At 46.8% G+C, this 15,430-nt stretch overlaps 1 protein-coding gene across 1 annotated transcript; it reads right to left on the reverse strand.

Moving 5' to 3' along the window:
* Positions 1-2,029: 2,029 nt before the first annotated feature.
* ID4 (inhibitor of DNA binding 4) lies at positions 2,030-3,374 on the reverse strand. The gene is made up of 3 exons (XM_084282864.1): positions 2,955-3,374; positions 2,457-2,515; positions 2,030-2,065 (listed from the first exon to the last, which is right to left on the reverse strand). The coding sequence occupies exons 1-2, from the start codon at positions 3,330-3,332 to the stop codon at positions 2,471-2,473; spliced, it is 423 nt and encodes a 140-aa protein (XP_084138990.1). The 5' UTR covers positions 3,333-3,374; the 3' UTR covers positions 2,030-2,065; positions 2,457-2,470.
* Positions 3,375-15,430: the final 12,056 nt, after the last annotated feature.

Genomic DNA, 15,430 nt, shown 5'->3' on the forward strand with positions numbered 1-15,430 from the left:
GTATTTCACTCATTAAACTACTATAACATCTGAGTTGGGGGGAGAAAAATTGGGGACCCACTCCCTGTCCCTTGAGCCAGGGACAAGCCTGTGAAATGCCACTGCCTTCAAAGCATTTGAAGTGACAGGAGGCCTCATGTTTGCAGACATGCAAGCCAGTTTTTGATTTGATCTTTATGCAATTATTTTGATTAAGAAAATGTTCATCTTGTTGACATTATCACTGTAGTCAATAGCTAATGACCCCAGCAGTTCATTACCTTATAAATATTTAACTTAATAGAAGAAGTCCCTTGGGTTATGGTACTTTTGACATTCGTATAATCTGAAACAAATCCTCTCTTTTTTAGTCAAACAGACCATGTTACACACAGTTGGCTAGCTATTTACAAAGCACCCAATTAAATCCTACTTAATTCTCCCACTCTGAAAATCCCATCTCACAAGCGCGCAGGCTACTGATCACACAAAATGAGCATCTTGCACCAAGCCCGGGCATTAGTTTACAGGCTGTAGAACTCGGAGCTTACAAAAGCCTGCCATAAAATGTACTTGCCCATCAAATAGTACAAACAACAAAAAAAAAGAGGCAAGGAGAACGAACATGCAAATTCAGAGAATTGAAGAAATAAGCTGAAGAATCACAGTTAAAGACAGGTAAATCTAGTTTAATGTTCACATGTAGTAGTTACACATCACAGAGATTAAACAGGATTTTAACTGTAACATAGCTGCAGTGAAATGAAAGTCATCTTGTACTAGAAAAATAATCTTGACGCAGTTATCTGATTTTTGGTCTACTTAAGTTCATTTTAAGATGAGTTTACACCACTGATCATAATGACTTTGCCCATATGCCTTTCCGCAGTTCCCTATTAATACTCTTTGGACGAAGGAAACAGTAACTGTTTTTGTTAATGGTTTGCCCTTTGGTTGCAAGCAGAGAACTGTTTTCGCTTTTTAAGCAATTAATAAGACCGTAGGAATGCAGGTTTGCAGTTAAACCTTTTGGTACTAAATGAAGTTCCAGAACAAATTTCTTGATCTGATGCAACAGCAGATTTTTAAAAAGCTGATTAAAGATCTAAAGCATCACCCCATAATGCAAAAAGTAGATAGAGTTTGTCTATTTTCAGTAAAAAAAGCACTACATCTTACCGCTACTTTTATAGAACGCACTAAAAACCCCTGTGCCTAAATGACAAAAGTGTAGTCTCAAAATGTATAATACACTTACAAACATTTTTAGTCTAGATTGAGGAAAAACACGTTTGTATGGACTCCAAACAAGTTCATTTGCAATTAGACATCTCATGCAATCATGCAGGACCACTAGGTATAGCTGTAGGTTCCGAGTCTAAAGGATATTTGGGGACAATTGGGGACAAAAAAGCCCTACACATTCAAGGTATTTCCATATAAGCAGCTCCGTACTTGAGCTGCAGTTGCCTAAAGAGATTCCCACAGATTTAAAAAAAACATACACACCTTTATAATATTTACAAAAAATATTTAATTAAAAATATTTTATAATTACAGTAGTCTATTAAAGCATATACTTTTCTCACACTCATAGAACATCTCTATATATACACAGTATGAAATGCCACGCGTTTTTTTATCTATACAATATGTAACACTCCTGCAGGGAGAAGAAAGTTCCCTGGGCCCCAATAAAACCATCTATTTGAAACAATAGATGTCAAATATATCTACAAATGCTCTGGTAGATTAGTAAAGCTTCAAGGATCGGCTGCTGGCTCCCTCAGTTACGCTCCTAGGGGCTCGGCTGGAGCTCGCTCCTCTGTCCCGGGGCAGGGGCGCAACTTTTGCCGCTGGGGGGGTCCGGCACCCCGCTGCCCCCGCCGCTCGCATCCTGCTGCCAGGCGGAGAGAAGAGGCGGCGGGTGGGGGGCTAGGGGGGGAAAAAAACGCTCCGGGGGGCGGCTGGCTCTGCCGGGCGGAGCACGGGGGGGTCGGCTCGCTCTTTTTCTTTTTTTCCGCCGGGCCCCCCCCTTCCCCGCCGCCCGCCCCCCGCGGTGCCTCTGCGCGGCGCCGCCGCACACCTGTGGGAGAGGAATGAATAGAGGGGGTGTGTGAACCGCTCCGCTCCAGACCGACTGGCGCCACCGACAAAACACAAGACATGCTTGATCAACAACCCAAAACAAACCAGGTCAAACAACAAGCGCGGCTCCCAGGCTGGGCCAGGCGGAGGGATGCGCAGCTGCACGCCGCAGCCAGAAGCGCTCCGGGCAGGGAGGTGGGGGGGGGTGAAAAAAGGAGGGGGGAGATGAGGGGGTGTTGGAAAAACGGTAATTAAAAGGAATAAAATAACCGCCCGGTAATTAAAGCTAACCCCCCGGAGCCTGCTGCGAATGCTTGCGGCCGCGCTCAACCCCCCCCCTTCGCGACCACCGGGCTGGGGGGGGGGGCTCTCGGCGACCCGGCACTCACCTGGGGAGCGGCGGTCAGCGGCAGAGGATGCTGTCCCCCGGCTTGTTAACAGAGCCAGCCTGCACAGCAACGAGACGGCGCCGAGTTACGGGGGGAGGAACAGGAAGGGGAGACCCCCACACGCACCGCCACCCAGTCCCCGAGACACGCCGCTCCCCGTGCCACCGGCAGGAGATGCTCCCCGTCCCCCGCTGCCCCCCAAAAAACGCCGCACCGGGGCGGTTCGGGTGCCGGAGCCCCCAAATCCGCCGTGCTCGGCGGAGGGCCGGGAAGCGCTAGGAGCAGCGCCGGGAGCCGTGTGTGCAAACACGCTGATTGCGGCGGCTCCCTCGAGAGGCTGCAATTACACCGGGAGCACCGGGCGGCTGCCGGGGGAATGGAGGCGCCCACCGCGCCCCGACGGGGGGCTCCGCGCCCACCCCGGGGGCTGCAGCCGGGCTCGGAGGGGTGCCCAGACGGCGGCGACCACCGCGGCCCGGCGTGGCACGCACCTCTTACCGGGTCGGTGTTGAGGGCCGTCAGCGGGGTCCGGGGGGTGGCCGCGGGGCAGCCGGCCGGGTGCTGCTGCTGCTGCTGCCGGAGCAGCGCCGGGTGCGTCTCCAGAGCCAGCTGCAGGTCGAGGATGTAGTCGATGACATGCTGCAGGATCTCCACTTTGCTGACCCGCTTGTTGGGCGGGATGGTGGGCACCAGCTTCCTGAGGCGGCTGTAGCAGTCGTTCATATCGCACTGCAGGCACAGCGCCGCCGGCTCCTCGCCCCCCTTGCAGCCGCTGTGCTCGGCCAGGCACCGCAGGGCCGGGGGGCCGCCGCCGCCCGCCCCCCCGGGCTGCGCCTTGCGGCTGCTGGGGGGCCGGCCGGGACTCACGGCTTTCATGCTGCCGCGGGGACGGAACGACGGAGGGGGGGACAGCGGGACGCCCCCCTCCTGCTGCGACCACCGCCCGCCCCTCTCCGCGCACCGGGCTCCTCCCGTCCCGCTGCTGCCCTGCCCGGCCGCTCTCAGCACGGCCCCCGCCGCCTGTGCCGCCGCCGCCGGCCGCGCCGCCCGCTATATGGGACCGGCGGGCGGGGGGGGCTCCGCGGCGGCGCGTCGCAGCCAATCAGAGCGCCCAGGCCCCCCGTGGAACGCGGCGCTGGCCAATGGCGGCGGGCCCGGGGGGGCGGGGGCGCTGCTGGAGGGGGCCGGGCCCCGAGGAGGAGGAGGAGAGGAGGAGGAGGAGGAGGACGACGAAGGGGGGGGGGGGGGCGGTCCGGGGGAGGAAGGTCCGGGGAATGCGGGCGGCCCCCGCCTCGCAGCGGCCCCCGGAGCTGTGCCCCGCCGTGGGGAGCAGGGGGCAGCGCTGCCCTGCCTCCCCGGGGGGCGTTTTTTGTGTCCCCCCCCCTCGCTGCCCCGCATCGTCCTACCGCGGGTTTTGGGGGATGCCAGCAGGGAAAATCCCAAGGAAAACTTGAGGGGGGGTTAGGGAGCCGAGCAAAGCAGCGCCTGGGAACGTTAAATTAGAGCGCATAACGATTAAAAATGCATGGGGATGGGGTATTTAAAATTCCTCCATGGCATATAATATTAATCCGTTTTATGTAAAATTCATACCTGTAACTTAATTTGCTCCATTAACGCGCGGGATCACGTATTAGTCGATGTACCATGTTTTAAATATGATGCTGCCAATGTCCGGAGTTCTGCACTCTGAGGCAGCATTAAAATTAACAGGCGCGTCCTCCAGAGCCCGGCTTAAGTCGTCCCGTGGCAGATCCCAGCCTTTTAATTCAATATCGCGGTGCACAAACTTTCTGTTAATTCCTGAGCAACCAGTGCATATTTCTACGGGATGCCGGTACGAGACACACCGCGCCCGGCCCTACAGCTGCTGCGATGCTCCCAGCTCGTGGTGAGTGAAGTAGGTCTGCCCGCTGGGGAAAGGGCTGCAGGAAGGAGTAAAGGCTGCAGGATCTGCCCCTGGGCTTTTAACTCAAGCCCGGCAGAAGGGGAGAAATTCATAATGGTGATTAATGATCCCCTCAATGCTTAGTCACAACGGGTGATATAGGAAGGGTACGGTGGGAAGCTGTCAAACCCAGAACGTGAATGAGCAGTGAGGCTGGATCGGCTGAAGAGTATAATGAAGCACACTTTCATTCTCTCTCACCCCTTAAAAACATATGTTTTGAGGCTGTGCTTACAAATATTCAGACTCTTGTTTTGCTTATTTTGTCCCACATTACCAGTGCCACTGATGGCAGTTGGGATCCTCCAGGCACGAAAACTAGGTGCATGGTGTAAATCTTTGTCTGACTGAGGCGTAGATTTGCATGCTACATGATGACAATATGATGGGAAGACTTATTTCCATTAGCTACAGGCTGGATGATCCCAATTATGCTGCCGTCATTGCTTTTATTCTGTGAAACTCCACTCTCTGCCGTTGCTGGCTCTCATGAGGTGGAAATATAAATGGGCCCTAAAGCATTTGGTATGGTTACACATCTCTTTCCCAGAGTCCTTATAATATGGACAGACTCAACGTGCTGTCTAAAAAAACTCCCACCATCTTTAAGTCGTGGTGAGCACGCAGATTCAAACCTTGCTGATCCTATTTAATTAAAATCTTTGTGAAAGTAGGCACACTGTAATGTTGCACTGTGCTCTTTGCGCAGAAACCCTCCTAGAAGCTTGTGCGATCTCACTGGAAATCTCTGGGAAACCCCAGTCTGTAACTGGTTCCCCTTTAGCACTCACAAAGCCAGTTTGGACAGATGATACACGCAGGCTGGAGTGTCACAGTGAGAATCCCCTGACACTACACTGGCTCTTGAAAATGAGTCGGTATTTCTGGAAACGCGTGAAGAACCGTGATACGCCGCCAAGCTCTTTTTCCATCGGGCTACTTCCACAGAAGAGGCTCTGCAGGGAAACCCGGGGCCCTGTATGCATTGCTCCAGTTGCGAGAAGATCGTGTGTGTTCCCATAGCTAGCGTATCTCGGTAGAGATACGTGGGAAAGGGAAAAACAGCCCTCCCCTCTGACTATCGCATAAATATTCAGGGGATTTCCTCTAGTAACTCCCTTTGATGCTCATGGAGTTGATACATGCTAGCCCGACATGCTCCGGTGAACAATAGGCACCAATTCCCTGTTAACAACCCGTCTGCTTGTGCTCTCCTTGAAGTCAATGGGAGTTTTGTCATTGACTTAAGTGGGAGCAGGTTGGGTCGGCTGCTTTTTCAAAATTTAGATTGGATGTGCACCAGATGCTAAGGAAATTGCTCTAGAAATGTGTTGGAAAGCCCAGTATGCTAGCAGTGGAGGTAGGCATAGTGAAACTCTTCATCCCTGAAGATGTATACAAAAGAGAGGGGCAGTGGCTGCTGCTTGTGCTTTTGTCCTGTTAATGGCAATATTTTTCATGACGTGAGCATATAGGGATTAATGTTCCTGTTTTTCACCAGGCCAAGTCTGGATTTTCTAAATAAATTCTGTGCATCTTTAGGCATGTGGTCCCTTGCTGGCTGGCTGGAGGAGCTCATCTGTCTTGGCTCTGTATTTCTGTGCTTTCTTTCCACATCCAGAGTAGAAATTCATTTCCTTTGTAACCGATTATTGCAATATCATCAACAGTATTCAACAATATTATCAACAAGATCCTCAATAGTGGACTAGTTTAGCTGAGACTTGATGGGCTGCGACAGCATCACAGATGCTCTCTGGAACTTTAAAAAGTTGCTTTTCATACAAAATCAAAGTAAAACAAGTGAAAATGAAAACATAATTACTGGCCTTACATCTCCTTCATCATGGGGTTAATCCCACTTAACTTGATGAGAGTACTCTCATGAGTAAAGGAGGCTGGATTTGTCAGCGCAGGTCTGAGTAGATGAATATGTCATTGACTCCAACTGGAAAAATAAACCTGAGACATTCACATTGCCCCTGGGTCACAGCACCTTAGGACCGGATAGAGTCAGGGAGCAGGAACAGCCCTCCCCAGTGCTCAGCACAGGGGACATCTCCTCTGGCAGCACTCCAGATCCACGGGTGTTTGTGCATGATACAATGCCACCGAACCAACTGGTGCATTGGATAGCACCGCATTAGTTAAAATGGTCTCAGGACAGATGAAATACAAAGGCAACGCATTTAGGTATGCAGAAGGAAATACGCAGTCGACATGGTTTCTTCCACAAGGTTACTTGCCATACCTACCTTAAGAGGGCATGAAATGCACACAAATGCACAATGCATTTTTATTCTTAAACAGGTTATGAAACAGTGGTTGAGTCAAGCATCCCCGTTTTGGGGTTTGGGGCACACCGGCAGAGCAGCATGGTAAAATCCCAAGCTTTCCTTTGCTTGCAGCTGATAACTGGTGTTTTATCCTCGGGCACAAAAATGTGACGCTGAGACACCCCCCATTCCCATTGACTTCAGCAGGCATCCAGAAGACTCAGGAGCTGCTCAACACCTAGAAGGGCTGGTCATTAAAAAAGCATTATAAATCTCTGAATGGTTTATGGTTTATGAGGGAAATAGCAATTGATTCCTCAGTAGTGCCATTACTCTCCACTATTGCTATCATTCAAATGGCAATAATGTTGGTTATTTACCTTCAATTAAAATATCTAGTTAGTTGTGATGTCATTTAAAATAGCACTATAATGTGTTTAGTACTCCCTTACCAAACACCATAGATAAACTCCTCTTGGCAACAGGGGACAGCAATATGAAATGAAAAATGGGGTGGGGGAGGGAGGTAGAGGAAAGAATATGTAAATTCTTTATTGGTTTATTATTACTACATGCCTGTATCTGCCTGGTTGTGGCCGTGCTGGAGGTGAGACTGTGGGCTCCTTTGCAGTCTACTCAGAATGGATCAGGGAAGATCCAGAGCATGGAGAAGTCATCTCACTCTATAGACTACCAATGGACCAAAATCCATCCGTCTTCTGCTACCTCTCCTCACCAGGGATGGTTCATTGGCAGTACTCCCTAAAACTCTTTTTATCACAAGACTTTTCCCCAAAGAGTGTGAACCATTCTATTTTCTGAAATCCAAAATCTAAATACAACCCACAACCTTAATTTTTTTTCCCCTATTTTTTTTCTGAGAATTTTCAGGTGAATGAGAAAGATGGAAATTCTCGAGAACTTCACCTGTGTTCTTTGCAGCTGCCTCCCCATTGCTCCTGTGCATGAAGTTTATTAGAAAATAAAGAGAAAAATATTTGTTGACAGGCCACAAGAGCTCTTCACAGACAAAGGAGTTTTTGTTTCTTTCTTTCTTTGTTTGTTTTTCATGTTCATGTAGTTGTCCAGTTTAGAGCATTAGAGCTCATGACAGGAGCATACTTCTACTTAACTCTATGCTTTCCTTCAGCTTAAAAAAATCATGAGAACAAAAAATTTGGAGAATGAGAAACGGATTAACAAAAAACAAACAAGCAAGCAAAACAACTTATGCTGATGTAGACTCTTTTTTATGCAAACATGGAAATCAATACCTAAAGAAATATATTTTATCTTCATTAGTTGAGAGGACAACTGAAAAAGTCTGTAACAGGGGTTTGTAACGAAGAGCTATTCTTGCTGTGCAGCCTCCAGCATGGAAATAGATATTTAAAGTTATAGAAATTTGTGCAAACCCACCTACTGCTTTCAAGAGGCTGCGGCAGCAGACAACACTGGTATGTCACTGACAGATGCCCTGGCATTTTGCTGCTGGTTGTTAAGTTGGCTGAAGGCTAATGTCATTTAAGAAGGTTGCTTTGTTCAGGTGACCAAAAACACTGGGTTTGTTGGGTAATGTCAGATTTCTGTGTTGACTGAAGCAAGCTTGTGGCAAGAAAGATAACTCACGTTGACAGCCTTCTGCAGTGTGGTCCAAATATAAGCAGTCAGGATGCTTATTCTGGGGAAGGGGAAAATAAGTTAGGAGTATTTGGAGCAGCTTCCTGAAGAGCACTATATTAAACTGAGTTACATAGTAACAGATTGAATTTGGAGTCTTAACTTTAACTTTAATTTTATTTTGTGTAGATTTAGATCAGATTTATGTGCAGTGTCATGCCCTTTGTTTACAGACAGAAATCCTCAGCTAATCTGCCTGAAACTGATGGTATGATATGGCCTCATATTATTTTCATGTTTGTTATGAGTTTGCATTAAGAGCTCTATAATCACACAAATAATACAGCCTACAGGGACAACGAGCAAATCGACCTAAATTAAATAAGTATCTGGATGTGTACATGCTCATCTGCATATGTTATCATTACACCAATGATACTGGTATTTATTTGCAGGGGACCTGAACAGCTTCATCAGCAAAAACAGTCTAAGTTCAGGCCACAAAAAAACCCTGCAGAAACAACAGTAATACTTTGCACTGATACAACATTTTACATTTTGAAAGCTAACGCTAACGCGTTTGTTACTTGATCTCTGTGAGTGTTTTAAGGAATTCTTCAAAATCTTTGTGGCTTTTCTTTGGTTTGGTTTTGTTGTAGGATTAAAATGAGAATCACTTTCTTTGGGTGAGAAGAGACCAACTTTCTCACAGCAGAGGGACATTCAAGGTAGGCGGAGAGACCTTTGATTTCTCTGCTCTGATGCAAATGTTCTGATGTTTCTTGTGAGTGGTCAGTTGGTTGTCAAAGTACTTTTAAGGGTCAGCATCACTTTCAGATATCACCTGCTTGCCAAATATTAATTTACAATTCTGCATTGTGCTGTTGTGACAGCCTGACCAATATTTAAAGCACTTCAGAAAACATTTGCTGCTTGGATTCAAGTTGCATTGGTGGCATTATTGGGAACAGAAGCTAAAAAGAACTAAGAGTTCAGGTATGGTGGGGGGGGGGGGGGGGGAGATTTTCAAGTTGTCTTCAAATCCCCTTACCACAGTTGTTTATGGGCCACCCCCATGCACTTCAGAGAAAAGCAGAACTCTGTGTAACCTTATTTTCTATTTACCTGCTGCAGTGCTCCTGTTGCCATAACATGTGAGGATCTAACAAGTGCATAGTAACAGAAGAGAAAAGCTCTTCCTCATTCTTCTCTTCTATCCATCAGAAGAAATTGTAGAATAGTAGGAGATTATTTCAAAGGTTGTAGCTGAGTTTTTCTTTGCTTATGTACTAGTGTTTGAAAAAGTGCTCTGCTAAAAAATGAGGTTTGTATTAATTTCTGATAGGATGCTTTGTGATCATTCTTTATAGCCTACACTGCTTCTGAAAAAAATTGTCACTTCGGTTGACAGAATACAGCTCTTGCTGGATGTCACATTTAGAGTGGAAGAAAGAAAGTGAGAGTGACATTGTCTCCTTTTGGTAGTTAGGGTCACACACTTAGGTCTTAATTCCAATAATACTTTGTACTAAAATGACCTCAGGTGTTAATTAGGACCACAGGACTGTGTAATGAAAACCACTGTGTACCACAGTGAATTAAAATCAAGATACACATTGCAGAGTGCAAATGGCTGGAGATGCAGATAAAATGAAAGATGGATGTAAGGAGAATATCGGACAATGATCCATGAACTGCAATTCTTCACAGTTAAGTATATTCTGTGACTTACTAATTTTCTCTTATAAGAAATGGGAATGAATGTTATTTTCCATTCGAGAGTAATTGTATAGCAATTCTTCATGTTTTTCCTACTTGTGCAGAGGGCAAACTGTGTGAAAGTCAAGACAGGTTCAAAATTGCTTTTAAAAATGCTTCAATGTGCACATTTTCTTACAGTTTTTACTTTGTTTTCTTAAAGTTAAACGAGTTAAATTAAATATAAGAATATTTTTGGTAATCACACAGCTTATGCTAAGCAACTATTTCAAGTTGTCTTCAATACCAGTATGTTTCCACATACTTACCTTGAAGTGTTAATGACATTTATTTTGGTAATTTTAACTCCACTAGCATGCTCTTTCAACACTTTAAAGCACTGATATATGTTATTCAAGCAAATCTCTTAACTTACCTCAGTGGGGAAATTGACTTGAAAAGCAGCACAAATCCTTGCTCATATAGGAAGTTTGTCTTGAAGTTAATGAGCTTATTTGCCTGAGTAAGGATGTGGTATAAGGCCTGCTCAAGTGAGCAGAAGTTTCACAACTGGATGCAAAGTCATTAGCTTATTTCAGACCGACCTCTTGAAATAGTTACTCTGATTCAATCTCTGGAAAAGTGTTTCTCAAAACTCTATTTTTTTAAAACGTGAAAATGCAAATGCAAAATAATTTAATATATATACATATATTAAATACAGAACTCTAATTAAAAGAGATTGTGTTTAGTGGCAAAGATTATTCAAAGCAAATTCTGTAAAGAAACAGGTAAAACCAAATGTTTGGTCCCCACTGGATTGCATCCAGTGTCCATTGCAGTCTTTTTCCACTGGGAATACGAGACTCAGCATAGACAGAAAGAGCTTTCTTTTGCCTCCAGAAACTCCTTTCCACACACAATGCATCAATCTTCTTTGCAGTATGACATAGATTATGATCAGCAATACATTAATAGAATATTACATACTTATAACCTTAACACAAGGTATAATTTACAACCTTGCATCTCAGCTACTCCTTTTTTTTCCTCCCGACTTCCCTGTATCTTCTTTCTTCTGAATGGTCTTACACTTGCTGCACTGGGATTGTCTGTGGTGTTTAATGTTTTAGTGAGGTGCACAGTCTCTCCTTTCACTCCTTAGGGTATTGTTTCATCCTGCTGTGCTGAGAGATGCACGTCTTCCTCCAACGCTAGAAGACCTTGTTGCTCCAGACAGGAACTAAGATGGTTACAGCCTGTTAAAAACTATGCCAGCTGAAACTTAAGCTGGCATTGCATAAACAGGACACACAATGGGCAGGCACTGGACACATTTATTTTCAGTTGTTATTGATGACCTTTCATAAGTTGCTCGTGGCTCTACTTTGGCCTGTCACTTGGGAGCTAAAGGGTCATCAATAACTTATGGAAATGACTGTCATTGATAGTCTGGCCACTGCATATCCAGTATTTTGTCTCATGTATAGACACACTGACACACAAAATACAAATCACAGGGAAAAAAAGCACTTTTGATGTTAGCCCTTGTCCTTTTATCTTTTTTTTTTTTTTTTTTTAAGTGAATCTGGATTTTTTCCTTTTTTCTTTTCCTTCTTTCCTTCTCTTTTTCTCTCTTCTTTCCTTTCTTACATCCTTTCTCCCTTTCTTTTTCTTCCTTCCTTTCATTCTCTCTCTCTCTTACTTTCTTTTCTTTCTCTCTCTCTACTGGTATTTCATAAAGATATGCCCCTAATTTATTTATAAGGGTAAGCCTCCAGGACAAGGTAGTATTACCGAGCTGGCTTACCAGTTCCTCTATACACATGAGTACATTTATAATTGATGAAATGGTCTATAGTGTTGTGGCTAGAATAAACTTAAGGTCAAATCTCTGGGAGAGCAAATCTTGCCATTATTCCTGATGAGAAATAAATACGTGCAGGAACTAAAAAGTGCGGAGCTGAAAGGGAATAAAACTCAATGTATAAGGGCATTTTGAACAATTCATTCCAAAGTGAAAGTGCTTTTTCTTAGTTTTTCTTCATTGCCTTGATCTTCCTAAAACTGTTGTCGGGGCAGGTTAATGACTGACCTTTGAGGGAACCGCATACCAGCCTTTGTTCCCTAGCAGTCAGGATCTTGCAGAGGCTTGAAACCTTTGAGGGAGAGAATAGGATTAAACTGCTGTGTGAAGTCCAGCGCAGGTGATGATCAATGGGAGCGGAGGAGCGAGTTTCTCAGGACGCTCGCTCCCTTCCCCCACCAGAAGGCATTTATTTCGTTTCCTTCGAAGCTACCTGATGGAGGCGGCTGCTGTCAAGGATTGTTCTCCGGTTCACTTCGCTTAAGCAGTCAGCAAAAGCACGCGCTGTTAAAATCCCACTAAGATCTTAGAGGTTACAGGTCACTTAAACACCATGCTGTGCAGGTAGTAAATAAATAAATAAATAAACAAATAAATAAATAAATCAGACAACCTGAGCCTCGCACTGCAATCATATTTACATACACTTAGCTTACTTGCCGTCCTCCCAAACGAGAGGAAGATGGGTGTTTGAGCCTGCAGCCCTCTGGCCAAAGCAGTGCTTGCCAGGTGAGCCCTCCACACCCTCTGTCCACCTGCGAGGGGTCCCGCTGTGTGTCCCCGAGCACAAGGTGCTCTAGGGCTCAGACTTTAGTAGGATCCAGCCTTCACCTTGCCCACAGACCGCATCAGCGCTGCCTGAAGCCATCTGAAAGACAGAAAACGGAAAAAATCTCTGCCTCAGCAACGCTTTCTGCTGCCTTTGAGGGCGAGTGGCGGTCAATACTCCTTCTCTTCCCGAGAACTTATGCCCCGAACCCCTTTATTAACAGAAGAGTTACAATAATGGGACACCAGGGCGAGAATTTGGCTGCCTTTCGGCGATATAAGCTGGCTTTGCTGCTTCACCCGCACCTCCTGCCGGGTCACAAAACACCCAGCCAGCTCGTGCCGGGCGGACTTTGCCCTAAACCCGCCGAAAACACCCCAAAAAGCGGATTTGGGCGCGCAGCTTGAACGTGAGGGGACCGCCTCCCGCTCCCCCCCCCACCTCCCCTCCCCTCCCCGCACCCCCGCCCCGCGCCTCAGCCGCGGGCGGCCCAGACCGGCCGGCGCCGGGCGCGTGACATCACCCGCTCGCGCTGCGGCCCGGCTGGCGCCGCCGGGGCGGTCGCCGTGGCAACGCGGACGCCAATCGGCGGGCAACGACTTCCAGCTGCCCGCGCGCCGCCAACCGCCCCAACCAACGGCCCCAACGGCCCCAACGGCCCCAACCAACGGCCCCAACGGCCCGCCGCGTGAGGGGGCCGTGTGTATGTGTATGTGTGTGTGCGGGGCGCTTCTTGTGTCCCCCCCAACCCCACCCAGCACCTGGAAACCTGCAGCAGAACTTTCTGGAAGCGTAAAGGCCCCGCACACTGAACGTGCTGGGCACGCAGGTGCGGTGCCATCTTTGGGCGCTGAGGTGGAAAAGTTGGCTGAGACTTGTGGTAGAAGCACCAGGACACACACAAAAAAAACCAACAACCTACAGCCTAACGTTAAAAAACCTGATGGCTTTCCAAGCACAGCCTGCGATTCTTTATTTTCCCATTTCCCCCCACAACTAACTGTGATTCAGAGACCTCTCCTGTTCGATCCAGCTGCAGCCTGGTCCTACAAAACACCCCAAAGTCCCAACCCAAACGCAGGGTTAGAAGTGAGGGGACCTCCTGGCCTGTGGTGCGGTCCTCGGGCAGGGAGCTCACGCCGCTTCCTTTGGGAACAAGCGCTTCCTACCTGTTGTCTTGCAGTTTGCTGATTCACACTTCAGACGTGAAACCATCTGTAAATATTAGCCTATATAATTTGTAGTGATATTAAACAAAGTGGTGAGAATCCTGCTTAAGGAAAAAAAAAATAAAATAATGGCTTTCCATATGGTTCAGAAAAGCTTAACACATACTAGTTAGCATAGTGTAGGAACAACACAGTTCTGACTCAATTTAGCTGTAAAAATGAAGACTTAGTGAAACATTAATTTTCCAAAATTACGGAGTGTTTTAATGTGATTGTAATTGCCCCTTTGTGCTTTTAATTTATTAACATTGTTATAATAAATTATAACTCATTGTAACCAAATGCTTTAGACGTTAAAGAACAAGGCTGGTATGCTGGCATCTCGATATAAAGGCGGTCTCTGTATAATGCAATCACAGAGTATCTGTTCTGATTTACTCGGAGTAACTTATGCTAATTCTAATATTCCTTCTGCATAGGTATTGTTACACTTCTGTGTCTCAGGCTGTATTTTGTGCGTTCACGTACTAGCTTTGTGTGATGTGTTTCCTAGGGGAGCTGCACCTAGGCTCAGGACAGCCAGAAGATGTGGATCGGGTACAAAGCAGGCACAGCAAACTAGTGTAAGTGATGCTGGGGAGGGGAGCCCTGTGGAAACTCTGACGATGAGAGCTAAAGAGTGTGTTGCAACGATGTCTGATTAGTTCGTCAGGAGCCAGCATGAGTCTGGAACATCTAGCACTGAGTATGAGCCTGGATGCAGTCCAGCTGCTTCCTTGCCCTATAGAGCTGAAGCACTAAGTCTTGCTGAACCAGACCTGTGCCTGCTTGGGTGTGCCTATTGCATGTTCCTGTTATCAGGACTGCTGAGGAGCCCAGCACAGCCAGTGACCACACAGGAACATAACCCTGAATCAGCATGAATTGTGCTCAGCTGGAGGTACTGAGCTAGCCTGAGTTCTGCAGCACCATTTGGAGCCTGTGTGCTGTGCCCCATAGTGAAGTAAACTCAGTTGCAGTCCTAGGTCCAGGCTGGTTTTGTGCTGTGCCCAACCAAGGGCTTAGACTGAGTTCAGCTTAGGGTTAGTGGCATCAACTCGGTCCCAGAGCCATTCAGCCTGGACTTTGCTGTCCTGGGAGCACAGCATCAGGATAACTGGGCGAGCTCTACAAGATGTATTCATAGCCCATGCTACACCAAAGTACTTGCATGGATGTGAATTTGCAGTGCCATGGGATGCAGCCTGACCTAATGAACTCAATCAGACCCAAACTGGCTCTGCATGGAGCTTCCCCTGGTGCCTCTGTCCCGTCAGCTTTCTTGATTTGCTGCTCATCACCTATGGTGTAACTGCAGGTTGACTTTATCTGGTGTTGTCCTTGTAGACACATAAGCTAAAATGTGGTGATTGGGCAGAAAATCGCTAAAAGCACTAGGAGCAAAGTTTACAGAGAGAGTCGGTAGCACAAGGAGATGTTGTTTAAGACTAGGGCTGTACCCTGACACTTTGCCATTAATTTTTCTTAAGGGTAAGAAAAATTACCAGGGCAGATCCATGGGAACGTGGAATTGACTATTGTAAAAAATGAGTATAGTGCTAAACTTCAACTGTGCTTATGTGTTCCC

This window comes from Netta rufina (assembly GCF_964035555.1).
Source record: "Netta rufina genome assembly, chromosome: 2".
Lineage (NCBI taxonomy): Eukaryota > Metazoa > Chordata > Aves > Anseriformes > Anatidae > Netta > Netta rufina.